The sequence below is a fragment of the Hyperolius riggenbachi genome, chromosome 1, assembly GCF_040937935.1.
Source record: "Hyperolius riggenbachi isolate aHypRig1 chromosome 1, aHypRig1.pri, whole genome shotgun sequence".
Taxonomy (NCBI): Eukaryota; Metazoa; Chordata; class Amphibia; order Anura; family Hyperoliidae; genus Hyperolius; species Hyperolius riggenbachi.
The window spans coordinates 56,675,767-56,688,494 of NC_090646.1; the positions used below are offsets into that span (position 1 = coordinate 56,675,767).

Genomic DNA, 12,728 nt, shown 5'->3' on the forward strand with positions numbered 1-12,728 from the left:
TCTTCTGATCTTTGTTCACCCTTGACGGAGGGTGTCCAATATTCTTTACTACAGAGATAGACTTTGTAACCCAAGTAGGGTCGGGATTTTTCTCCCCATCTGTTTCTACAGTGATTGCCTTTGTGGTAACCCTTGTTTGTGAGTATGTCCTCTATTTGATTTATAATCCTCTCATCATAAATTAAAGAGGAACATTTACCCAGGATTTAAAGGGGCACTATGGCTAAAAATTGTAAAATGTAAAATATGTACAAACATAAACAAATAAGAAATACATTTTGTCCAGAGTAAAATGAGCCATACATTACTTGTCTCCTATGTTGCTGCCACTTACAGTAGGTAGTAGAAATCTGACAGAAGTGACAGGTTTTGGACTAGTCCGTCTCTTCATAGGGGATTCTCAGGGATTTATTTATTTTCAAAAGCACTCAGTGAATGGCAGTTGCTCTGTCCAACTGCCAAAAAACGGTGTAGCGAGCAGGCAGGCTGGACAGCATCATTGTTTAAATACTTTTTAAGGAATATCTTTATAAAGACTAAAAGCCTTGCTGAGAATCCCCTATAAAGAGATGCGCTAGTCCAAAACCTGTCACTTCTGTCAGAATTCTACTACTTACTGTAAGTGACAGCAACATAGGAGAAAAGTAATTTATGGCTCATTTTACTCTGGAAAAAATGTACTTCTTATTTGTCTATGTTTGCACGTATTTTAAAATTTTTCACCATAGTGCCACTTTAACTTCATTCCAATCAGTAGCTTATACCCCCTTTCCCACAGGAAATATTTACATTTTCTCTAATACATCATCAGGGGGGTCTTTGTGGCTGATATTGGGGTGAAACCCCTCCCACTGTGTGAAGTCATCAGTTGTCAGTTTCCGTTCTGTGAACCTTGTTGCATTGTGGGAAACAATAGCTGTTTACAAATTGCCAAACAATCAGTTTCTCTCTCTGTGCATATGTACCTATATCTATAAACAAAAACAAAAAATAAACAAGCTTTTAGCCCATCACATTGTTGAGGGGAGGGGGGGGGGGGGAGCATTATATATAATTTCAGTTGGTGCCTGTGGTTTTTTTTTTTCATGTCTGCCAGTAGTAAAGATGATGACTAGCAAGCTCATTGTGGATTAATCTCCCTGGCGGTACGCAGTTTCTGAGGCTGCGTCTGCAGGAGAGATTTTTTGAATTAAACTTGTTGTAGCATTTGTAGCTAGCACTAGGCTAGCTATTATTGTCCCCCAAGTCCCCCGCACCCTTCTGATCCCCCCGATCGCCATCGCTATACATTACCTAGCCACGATCCCGCGAGAGACGCAGCCTCCCCAATCAACTTCAGTAGTCGTTGTGGCGACGATCGGACATGACGTCATACACAATCCTACCTTCCCATAGCGAAGCCTGGAGCTGATTGGAGAGGCAGCGCCATCGCGGGATCCTGGGGGGTACGTATAACGGCGGCGATCAGAAAAGGATGGAGGGACTTTGGGGACTATGGTAGCTAGCGAACTGCTAGCTACAAATGCGGGGGCGATCAGAAAAGAGTGGAGGGACTTGGGGGACTATGGTAGCTAGCGAACTGCTACCTACAAATGCTACAACAACTTTTATTCAAAAAAAAATCCCTCCCGGGGCAGAGAAATCCTCTACTGCCAGGAGGGTTAAAGAATACGAACAAATTATATTGCAAATATCAATCATTATTGTGATCTCTTCTATTTTTTTAACTTCCCACTTTGCAATGTATTCATTTATTTTTTTCCCATACTACTATTTTTCAATAAAGTTCCTCCTTAAAGAGGAGCTGTTAGGTATAGGGTCTCAGAGAAAATAAACACATATATCAGTAGCTAAATATAGGCTGTACTTACATTACATATGCATTTCACTGTCCACGTTTGGATTTCACAGAATTTGTATATAGTATATGCAGAGAATGATGCTCCTGACAGCTCATGGCAGGTTCCATGTTTGTGAAGCCAAATGTGTCGTCATGTCCTGCCTGCTTTCTGATCACAGAACAGCTCATACTGAATAACACTAGTTTGCAGTGAATATTAATGAGCCATGTGGCTAGGAACAATAGCGGACTCCTGCAGTGTACGCTGCCCCGAGATTTATCTGTGCTGTGGCTGGACTGAGTTTTAGAAGCTGCTGAAACTTGATCCCGTCTTCTCCTTAGCAGCCGAGGGGAGGGCCCCAGAATGCTTTGCAGTATGTTATGCGGCTTGCGTCCTGCTTAGGTCTAAGCATTGCTGATAAGCATACATCAAAGGTAAGAGAGATCTTTATCTTCAGTATTGCCTTTTTGGCTTCCTTCTAAACTGTTTAACACAGGAGAATAGAGGTTTAAATTAGCTTCTGCAGCCTGACAGTTACTCTTTAATACACCATGGGCTGTATGCAATTAACTTTTTCTCTTAATGTTTTTTTTCTAGGAGATAATTTTTTGTCTTCTATTTAAAATAACTTTTTAGCATTCTGAAATTGAAAAAGTAAACAAAAAAGTATTGTCAAAATTAGTATTTTCTTGCTTGCTGATAGCTTAAAAATATTTTATTAAAAAGGTGAAAGACATCACCAAGGAGAAAACTTAGGAGAAAAAGTGAATTGAATAAGGGCCCATATATCTTTATGTTGTCTTAAAAATGAGGATTTTCCGTTCTGGGCAAAATATAAGAAATTGTACAAAAAGGCTGCAGCTGTCCTCCCATGGGTACTTTAGCAACAAAGAGAGAGACTCCACCCGCAGGAAGTTGTCATCAGGTCTCTTGCTGTCCACTGTCAAAAACACAAAACGCATGGTATAGCCCAGTGGTTCTCAGCATTGTAATGGTATGTACTCCCTTTTCAAAGCCTGTGCTCACCAAATACCCCTTCATATGATTATGTCAAGTACTCTTTGACACAGATGTATTTACTAGTAATACATAGTTATTGTTTAATTTAGTGTTTATATAGGATTTATTTGATAAAGGATTTTCTAAAACTCTATAGGTCTTTCACGGTAAATAATGAACTATGTAAAAGCCTGAGTACCCCCTGGGCCCATTAAACATACCGTGTGGGGTACGCCTACTAGATGTTGAGAATCTAGGGTATATCAGACACTAACAGATGCAAATATGTATATATCAAAGGACGTGGTGGAACCGATAAAACGTACATAGGATCCACTGTGGCTGTACAAGTAGCCAAACTGGCTTAGTGGGGACCTATTGTAAAAAAAATATTCAAATCAGAGAATCAGCAGGACAGCCAGACATTTTCTAATAGTTAAAAATCGTTCCTTCTGTATTACTCTTAGTTAAGAATCCAAACTAAGTCCACCCTGTTCTATAAATCATTCAAGGTGCATTCTTACAATTTGTTGTTTAATGTTGCAGTCGAGAGGTTTAGAACACATTTTCTTGTACCATCAACTGTATTCATGTTTTCCATCCTTCAAACTCTTAACTCGCACCTACAAAGCTCTTCACAATCTCTCTCCTAGTTCCATCTCATTGGTTTCAAGATACCAACCTAACCACCATCTCATAGACCTTCTTTTGTCCTCCTCTAGAATTACCTCCTCGCATCCACCTATACAAGTGCTTCACCCCTCCTCTACAACACATCCACCACTCTCCAACCTTTGAAATCTTTAAACACTCCCTTAAAACTTTATCCGAAAGCCTACATTCTAACTTAGAACATTCGACCTTTGGCCAGGTTGCACTCCGTACTAGATGACCTAAAACGCACTGCCTCTTGGTGTAAATATTGTATACTACCCCACCTCTTGCCCCCTTCCAATTCCTTTAGATACTAGGGCTCTCTCACCCTCTTGTGTTTTGGAATTTGTTATACATTGTTATTCATCATGATATTTTTGTCACTGTAATTATCAATTCTGTTTTTTGTACCAATTCTGTTTTTTGTACCAATCCTTTATTGATGTACACCATTGTCTGTATTTTTTTGTACCCTATGTTTTCTTACTTTGCACAGTGCCACATAATTTGCTGGCTCTTTATAACTCAATACTCATAATAATAATCCTATAAAGTCATGTTTTTCTCTCTGTTTTGTAATTCGAGTAAGCTGCAAAGTGATGGGGCATATTTTGGAACCTGATTAATGTGGCCCTTGAAGGATCTATAGGAGCCCTCCCTATAGTCATCGTGCGCAGTAGAGTACATGTTCCGGTGGAGACTGACATGTCTGCCCTCCGGGTACGCATACTGCTGATTGCAAATTCTGGCCTACACAAAGAGACTGCGAGACTGCAATCCGCTTCTATCCAACACGTGCCGTAACACATTAACCTGAATCACTGCGGCGTAATTAATTATTCCTACTTATCATGATCTAGCGGCAGAGTGTCGCACGTGCCCAAACTGCAATAAGTCTATTTCAAGTCACATTTGTTACATCTCATGTCACCACATATGCGGAGAAGCCACACAATGGCAGTTCGAGGCGACTGGCACACAACACGGTATCAGCTGCCACCGTCAAGTACTTTTTTTTTTTTTTTTCCCTACCTGCGAGGAAAGCAAAAAGAACCTGAGAACCTTCATTAAAAGCGGCAATCTGGCCCGAGTTTTTTCGAGTGAGCTGTGCCATCTCTTGTACCTGTCACCTCAGCGACGCTGACACACTTTCACGCTCGCTTTGATCGATCCTGCTACATCCTGCGTAGGTGCTCCGACACTTCCTCAGCTCTGGATCCTGGTGACGTTCTGCCAGACAAAAGCCAAGGCTGGCTCAGGCCTCCTGTTCCATCGGGTAACTTGCAGCCCTAGGGGCCTCATTTGAATGTTCTCTCTCTCTCTCAAGTCATTAAGTGACTCAATCTCACATCCATTTTTTTTCTTTTTTGTCTTTGTGTAGATGCATATAGGAAGCAGACACCCTGCAACCAAAACGTCTCCCCTGGAACTAATGAGCGGTAACTGTTAATTAGGGGGAAACCAATGGCCTATTGATGGCCTCAGAAGATAGACAGAAATTATCTGTTGGGTTCAGTCTTCTTCACAAGGAGGCCCCAGGCATTGAGAAGCCTGATAAAAGTTTGTGGGCATCTGCCAAGATTTGGTGTTAAAAAAAAAAAAAAGGAATGGCTACCGCCCCATTAAAAATATGACTTAATTTTCAGATTAACGCCAGCTGTGAGAGGTGGCTGTTGGGAAGTGTGATGATTAGACTTGGCCTCTTCTACAGTTACGGGTTAAGAATGGCTTCTGTTGTGCTAGGTTGCTTCAAAGGAAAAAAATCTTGGGCATCTTAGCTTAATGGGTCTGAATGAACCGCTTTTTGTTTTAGTTTTTTTAATATGCCTGCCAATCAGAATCCTTCTTAAATGTTTACCAGTGAAGGAGGGGGAATTATTTGCCTTGCTGCTGAGACCAAAAAGAATATGACTTAGTTCAAAGACTTGTATAGATGCTAGCCATCGTTATTTTTTTAGCTGTCACGTGTGGTAGACCAAAATATTTGTATAAAGTGTTTAGTTTGTGTGCTGATTTCAGAGCACTAAGTAATTACTTATTACACAATACTCAGTATAAATGGACTACTTTTAGAGTAGGATCCAGAATTTAAGCTCGATGGAAACCTTCCATTGCCTAGCTGTAGACTCTCGTTCTTTCTTGAAGATTTCAAGATCTTTACAAGTCTTCTAGGACTAAGTTCCCCAACCCAGTCTTCAAGACCCACCAACACTTCATGGTTTGTGAAAATCCACAGAGGAACAAAATGAGCATTTCTGAGACACAAATTACCCCACATGGGAACATTTGTGGTTTCCTGTAAAACTTGCACTGTTGGTGGGATTTGAGGACATAGTTGGGGAACTCTGTTCTAGGAGATCTCACAACTCTTTTGTCTTTGGAGTTCCTTGCCTATTAGGCAGAATCTCCATAAGATATTGACTCCAAGGGTTTCGGGTTTGCATTATTCTTACTCAATCTGATGGGGGTTCCTGTATGACCTCAAAGTAGTCTTGTTCTCTTGGTCTGCCCTACACTACATCACACTATTAGTCATGAATTAGTTGGCTATTCATCTTCATTCAATTGTAAAATTTGCTACAGCACCCACCTGGACATCCTTCAGGATTAAAGGAAAACTATTTATTACGGCAGGGTCTGACTTCCCATAGGGCATTATAAGTGTGGGCACTCCAGCAAAGAACTGAAGTGTAAAGTTATTATATAAGCTATTATATGGCCAACTAACCCAAAAACCACTACAAAATGTTCTTGAACCCTCAATAATTAAGGCCGCTTCGGATATCATACGCTGTTTTCTTAAAGCAGAGTAGCCTCAGTAATTGTCCTTCATCCTTTCTGCATCTCATCAGACAGAAGCCATGTCTTTTTGTTCCATGGAAAGTCATGATAGAGAACCTATATTAAGTTCCTTAGGCTCTTTTTTTTGTTTTCCTATCCTATTCCCCCCCCCCCCCCCCCTTTCTTCTTCTGTTCGTCTTCATTCTGCTGGCATGCTTTCCAATCTAAACGCAAGTTCATATAGTCATATGTGCCGTAGATATGGTGCTAGTATTTGGTACACCTCAAGCTCTGATTAAAGAGAGGCATCTTTGCATCCAACTTTTTGGGAGTGTTTAGTCTAGATTGTGCAATTGGAGGGGGTTGGGGGAATCTATGTGGAGAGAATTTAAATTAAGGCGTAGTTTTCAGTGTTGATTATTGTGTATATTTCTGTGAAAAGTTTCATGTTTAGATGTATGGAAAAATTACTTTATAAATAGAGAATCTATAAAAAAGAAAAAAATGTTCCTCATGATTACAGAAACTTGGCCTTCTTACTTATCCATTCTTGGCAACGTGAGATCTTTTCATTCAAATGATGTGTTCCTTATTTCTTATGGACGCCATGTGTGTTCTCTACCCTTTGCCATGAACTGTCTGTGCCCAATATTTTTAGCCTACTGGGCCCCATCGCCATGGGACTTAGCTGGTAAAGGTGAGTGCTCTTTGCACAAGACATTCGATGCTTTAAAAGGTGGATGAGGCCTTTAACTATATGTCGGCCATGGAAAATGGCCATTTTCTCAAACACCCTTTCCTTGTAGGGAAATGCTAGTTTGTTTGGACTTCCTAGATATAAGTACCTAAAACGAACACCTCCACTGTTATGCATATTCGTTCATTTGAACAACTCTTTTGTACATAGTGAAACATCGTCCATACAGAAGCAATACCCCTGCACTGGCTGGCTTCCCATTGACCCCTGCACTGGATAGCTTCCCATTGACCCGTGCACTGGCTGGCTTCCCATTGACCCCTGCACTAGCAGGCTTAGAAATTCAGAAAATGGGGTCTTGAAATCTCTTTTTGTATATACAAAGTTTACAGTAGGCAAAGTCTACATTATTTGTGTGTGGAAGCTGGTGCTACACAGCTACTCAAACCTCTTCAGGGATACAATATAAAAATTATAGTTGGTTCATTGTAGGGAAGAGTGGAGGATCCTGGCGGAATTGCAGAGGTTGTAGCGGACTAAATGGAATGGACCACAGGAGGGTCAGCCAGTGCCCTACATACGAGGAGAACCCGTTTAAAAACTCTATGCGATCTGTTACGTCAAGGAATTTGTAAGTGTACATCTTTTTTTAAAGCAATAAACGGCCATACAGGTTTACACTATTGGAGGTGTCTGCTTGCATTGAGGTTATTTTACAAGATTATTGATCTATGGAAGAAAGTTTACTGGTTTATGAAAGATAAAGGATGCCTCTATAGAAGAGTATTGCTACCTGCTTTGCCATTGTGGTGAAAAACAACTTAGTGTTAAGATTTGCATGCTGACCTACATATAGGTCTATCAATCTGTGGGGTCTGTATACATTGGGTGTGGTGGTGTTATTTCCATGAGAAGATCACTACTGACACCAAGGAATGTGAAGATTATGGATATGGTTTGTTGTGTAGCAATACCTTCTTAGTTTATAAGGTCTGCATAATGACTGCCATAAGCTCCCACTCATCTCTTGCGCATAGAATTGAGAACTGAATATAGATTAGTTGGGTAGTGAGCTGTGTAGCTGAAGAAACAAATGTGCAAACAATTTCCAAGTTCAAAGCTTATCGCTTACTCCATCACCGGCCTTTGCAACCATCTTTAGCCACGTTTTCCACTACATTGCTGAAAATAGTCTGACCTCTATTTTTCTTCTTACTTTGGGAGTCACATGATTACTTCTGATTCACTCCCGCACCAGCTAAATCTATAGAGGGCAAGAAGTAAGCTGTACTGTACAGTGAAGCACATATTTGGACAATGAACAAACTACTTTGCTTCATTACACTGTTTATATTCTTGTGTTGTCCTGATTGCAGTTGTACTTTAAAATCAATCAATGTCGTATCCAACCAGGTTTATTAACCACTTCACTCCAAGGCGGTTTTTTACCCTAATGGACAAGAGCGATTTTCACCTTTCAGTGCTCATCCCTTTCATTTGCCAATAGCTTAATCACTACTAATCACAATGAAATGATATGATTTATATCTTGTTTTTTTCACCACCAATTGGGCTTTTTGGGGTTGATATTTGTTTTCAGTAATTACTTTATTTTATATGCATGTTAAAGGGAAATACAAGGAAAAAAATGAAAAAATACACAATTTCTCCAATTTCATCCCCTACGGTTTTAATATAAACACTGCTACATAAAACCTGCACATTTTATCTGCCTATTTGTCCTGGTTATCACAACATTTTAATGATGTCCCTAGTACACAGTATGGTGACAATATATTATTTGGAAATAAAGGTGTATTTTTTCTTTGGCGTTTTTTTCCCCCCACTATTTTCACGTGCATGCACGGGAGTGTGCACATGCTGCCGCGGGAGCGCGCATGCGCACAGCAGCAATAGCAGCACTGTCTGACTTATAAAAATGTCCTGGAGCCATTAAGAGGCTCTAGCAGGACGTTTTTAGAAGTCAGCATGTCATTAAGTGGTTAAAGAAAAGGGAGATACCATATATACAGGCAACACAATTCATTGGATTGATCCATTATAGTCTCTGTCCACATACATATTCCATTGATTGTAGCTGGATGTTCATCACAATTGGCCAAGGATTCAGGTATTCTTGGTACAGCCTAAATACATAGCTAAATGTTACCTTTCACATAGTGTATCGTCTAAATGTCTAATCATAGGCACGATTGGCTTCTTCAGGGGACATCTTCACATAGATCTATGGAATTTCATGGGCAGAATTTGCTTCTTCAGGGGACATTTTCACATAGATATATGGAATTTCATGTGCAGAATCCACTTCTTCAGCGGACATCTTCAATTAGATATATGAGGGATGGATGAGTTCAGGAAGGGAATTCCAAAAGGGGAGAGGTGCATGAAAAATCTTGTATAGGTGAATGGGAGGAAGTGATTCTATTGGAGGAAAGATGAAAGTCGTGTGCAGAATGGAGATTGTGATTTGGATGGTAATTGGAGAATAGTGAGATGTACAGTACTATGGTGCGAGCTAGTAGGTAAGCCAGATATTATTAGGTTGTACACTATCATTTTAGTGATGTCATGAGTGAGGAAGGTTGAATGCGAGATGTGTTACTGAGTTGAAGATGATAGGAGCTGGTTAGGGAATAAATGTGTGGGATAAATCAGGTTGTTTTATTAAAGTGCAGGAAACCTACCGCACTCAAGCATTGCGGGATGAAATTAACTATGTTAATTAATGCAGTAGCGGCCGCACTAGTGAAGTGTCCTGCTACAGCGCATCGTGCGGAAGTAGGATTGCACGTAACTTCAGAGCTCACTCTATGCTGACAGGACCACACGTAGTGTGCGAGATTATTTTATCCCCAATGCTAGTGCAGGGTAGGTTTACTGCACTTTAATGAATCAAACTGAATAGGAGAGAGCGTTCAAATGTGTTTACTGTTATATCAGTCTGATAAGTGGATAGAGATGGTGGAAAAAGTTCTGTTGTACGCGTGTTACATTTCAAGAAGCGGGAATGAAAGGGGATAAAGAAGACAAGCAGTCTAAAATGTGTGAAAGGAGGGCCTGAGATACAGTTGTGTGTCATCAGCATGGAATTGATATTAAAAACCAAATGAATTTAAGTTATTGAGATCATGCATATAAATGGAAAAAAGAAGAGGACCAAGGACAGAGCCCTGAGGTACCCCCACAGATAGTGGGTGTGGAAAGGAGATATTATTTGAATACGAGACAATGAAAAGCCTTCCAGATTCAGATGGTAATCATGTACAGTAACTGAAAGTATTTTTAATTTAGTTTCCTTTTAACACGTATTTTATATTTCCTATCTCCTCTAGGACATCACTGCTGCGAACATACCCAAGACTGGTCATCCCAGTGCATAGCCTTGTGTGCCTTGCTGCCTTCGGTCTGGCTCTGCCTCTAGCCATCAGTCTCTTCCCACAGATGTCTGAGGTTAGTCACGTGATTCATCCACGTTGTCACATGATGTGTCTTGTCTATTTCACTAGGAATCTGATTTGCTGAATGAACAGCAGTCTGCTTATAAATCCAGTTATTTTCTTCAGTTTGTCTTGTCTCTGTACACAGTAAAGCTCAACTCATTCAATTATTGTACAAGCCTCATGTGAGTGCTGGAGAAGGAAAGGGTCAGGACTTGCGTCCAGATTTTGCGGTTTTCTGAGAATTCCTCTCATTTCCTGTATGGAAACTTTCTGTCCCAGTGCCCACGGGCAGATTATCAACAGAAGAAGGGTTAGTTCATGAGATCCTAATAATTATAAGTCAAAGTAAGTGATTTCAAGATTCAAGCACTTTATTGTCATTGTGTAATACTATAAAATCACTTTTCATGACAACCCCAAGGAACTTAGTGATAGTAACAAAGGTTAAAACGGGCTCTAGTTCTGTTTTTTTCAAAGTGCGCCCGCCACTCGCGCCCACCCGGCTCACTGGCCCTGTCCTCCAGTCCCAACGGCTGTCCGGGTCCGTACTGCGCACATGCGCAGTAGCAAAAAGCACGGACCCAGCTACACAGAGACGGCACTACGCAGGGACACAGGGGTTTTATTAGATAGGATGCCAGATATTTAAAATATTTAAAAATGCACACAGTGTTAATTATCTCAGAGAAGATTCAGAGATTAACAAGTTTATGGCAGATGGGAAAATGCTGTTTTTCAGTCATCTTGTGTGTATGTGGATTGATCTAAACATCTACCTAATGGAAGTAGCTCAAACAAGGCATTTTCCAGGTTCAGTGTTGTCCTTGATAAGGTTTTCGGTCTTTCTCATACAGCGAGTCTTATACCAGGGTTTGAGTGATGGTAGTTCAGTGCCAACAGTGACCTCTGCTATTTTTACAACTCGCTGCAGGGTTTCTCTAGCAGTTTTAGTTCAGCTGTTGTACCAGGCCGTCATGCAGTTGGTCTTTCAATAGTGCATCTGTAGAAATTAACCAGCAGCATCTGTGGAAGGTTAGCTCTCTTTAGTTTTCTCAAAAATAGAGGTGTTGTGCTTTGCCAGTTACAGCTAAAGCGATGGCGGCCCAGTACAGGTCCTCTGCAGTGTTGACTCCCAGAAACTTAAAGTTGGAAACACTGTCCACAGCCTCTGCACTGATCCGTATCGGTATGTGATTGGTCTTTTTAGTGGTCCTAAAATCCAGAATTTCTTCTTTGGTCTTTTTTGTATTTAATAACAGGTTGTTAATGTCACACTATGCAGTCAGGTTCCTAACTTCTTTCCTGTTTGCAGCTTCCTCGTTGTCTAATATAAATGCAAATTTAACAATTATGTTTGATTTATGGATAGGTTGGCTGTCATGGGGGGAAAGTGCATAGAGGAGAGGACTTAATTCACAGTCCTGTGGCACGCCAGCACTCAGGGGCGGGGGGAGGATGTGTGTTTTCCTAACCTGAAAGCTTGAGGAAAAGACCTAGTGCATAGAGTTTGTTGATCAGCTGGCTAGGTACGATAGTGTTAAATGCTGAGCTGCAGTCTTAACATATGTGTTGGGCTTTTCTAGGTGTGAGAGGACAGCATTGAGAGCTACATAGATGATGTCCTCAGTTGATCTATTTGTTCGGTGGTGTCGATCTAGATTTGCTGGGATGGAGGCTTTGATATGTGTGGTTACTAGTTGTTCAAAGCATTTGACGATCACAGGGATGAGAACAAATGGTTGGTAGTCATTAACACAGGTGATACTAGGTTTTTTTGAAACTGGGTCAATGGGTTTTGGAAATTTTATACAGCTTAAAATCCTATGTAGAACAATCTTGGAGATAGAGAAGTGCTTCCCAGGGGGCTACTCAAGAGATATAAAAGAGCCCATATTTGCAAAAATGTGCAGTGCAAATATGTTCCAACAAAGACGTTTTAAACAAGAGTGTGATTGCACCGGTCTATTTCAGGCCTCTATGCACCCTTCCTCAAAGGCAATAAAATATATACATGGATTGATGAAAAAAATCACAGGTCCCAGATAGATAAGGCCATCCAATGCAAGGGGAATGCAATAGCCGTCTCATTGCCCCAGGGTTGTCTCAGCTATTGCGTACTCCTTGCTCTGGATTGCCTTATCCATCGGGGACCTGTAATTTTTTCTCCTACCGGGGTTTTTCTGGTAGTACCTTTTTTAATGTAAAGAATCTTTTAGAGCAAAGGAATCCGAAGAGAAAATAAACGTATGATATAATGATTTGTATGTGTAGTACAGCTCAGAAATAAAACATTAC

The 12,728-nt window shown here is 40.6% G+C and overlaps 1 protein-coding gene across 2 annotated transcripts in view; it reads left to right on the top strand.

The window, feature by feature from the left end:
- Positions 1-12,728, top strand: part of SFXN5 (sideroflexin 5) — a 401,437-nt gene that overhangs the window by 302,525 nt on the left and 86,184 nt on the right. For both annotated transcript variants that reach the window (XR_011030199.1, XM_068274564.1), the window contains exon 13: positions 10,326-10,443. Coding sequence is in view for 1 of the 2 variants with exons in the window: in XM_068274564.1 (XP_068130665.1) it covers positions 10,326-10,443 (118 nt within the window). In the remaining variant the exon portion in view is untranslated. The remainder of the gene's footprint in view (positions 1-10,325; positions 10,444-12,728) is intronic.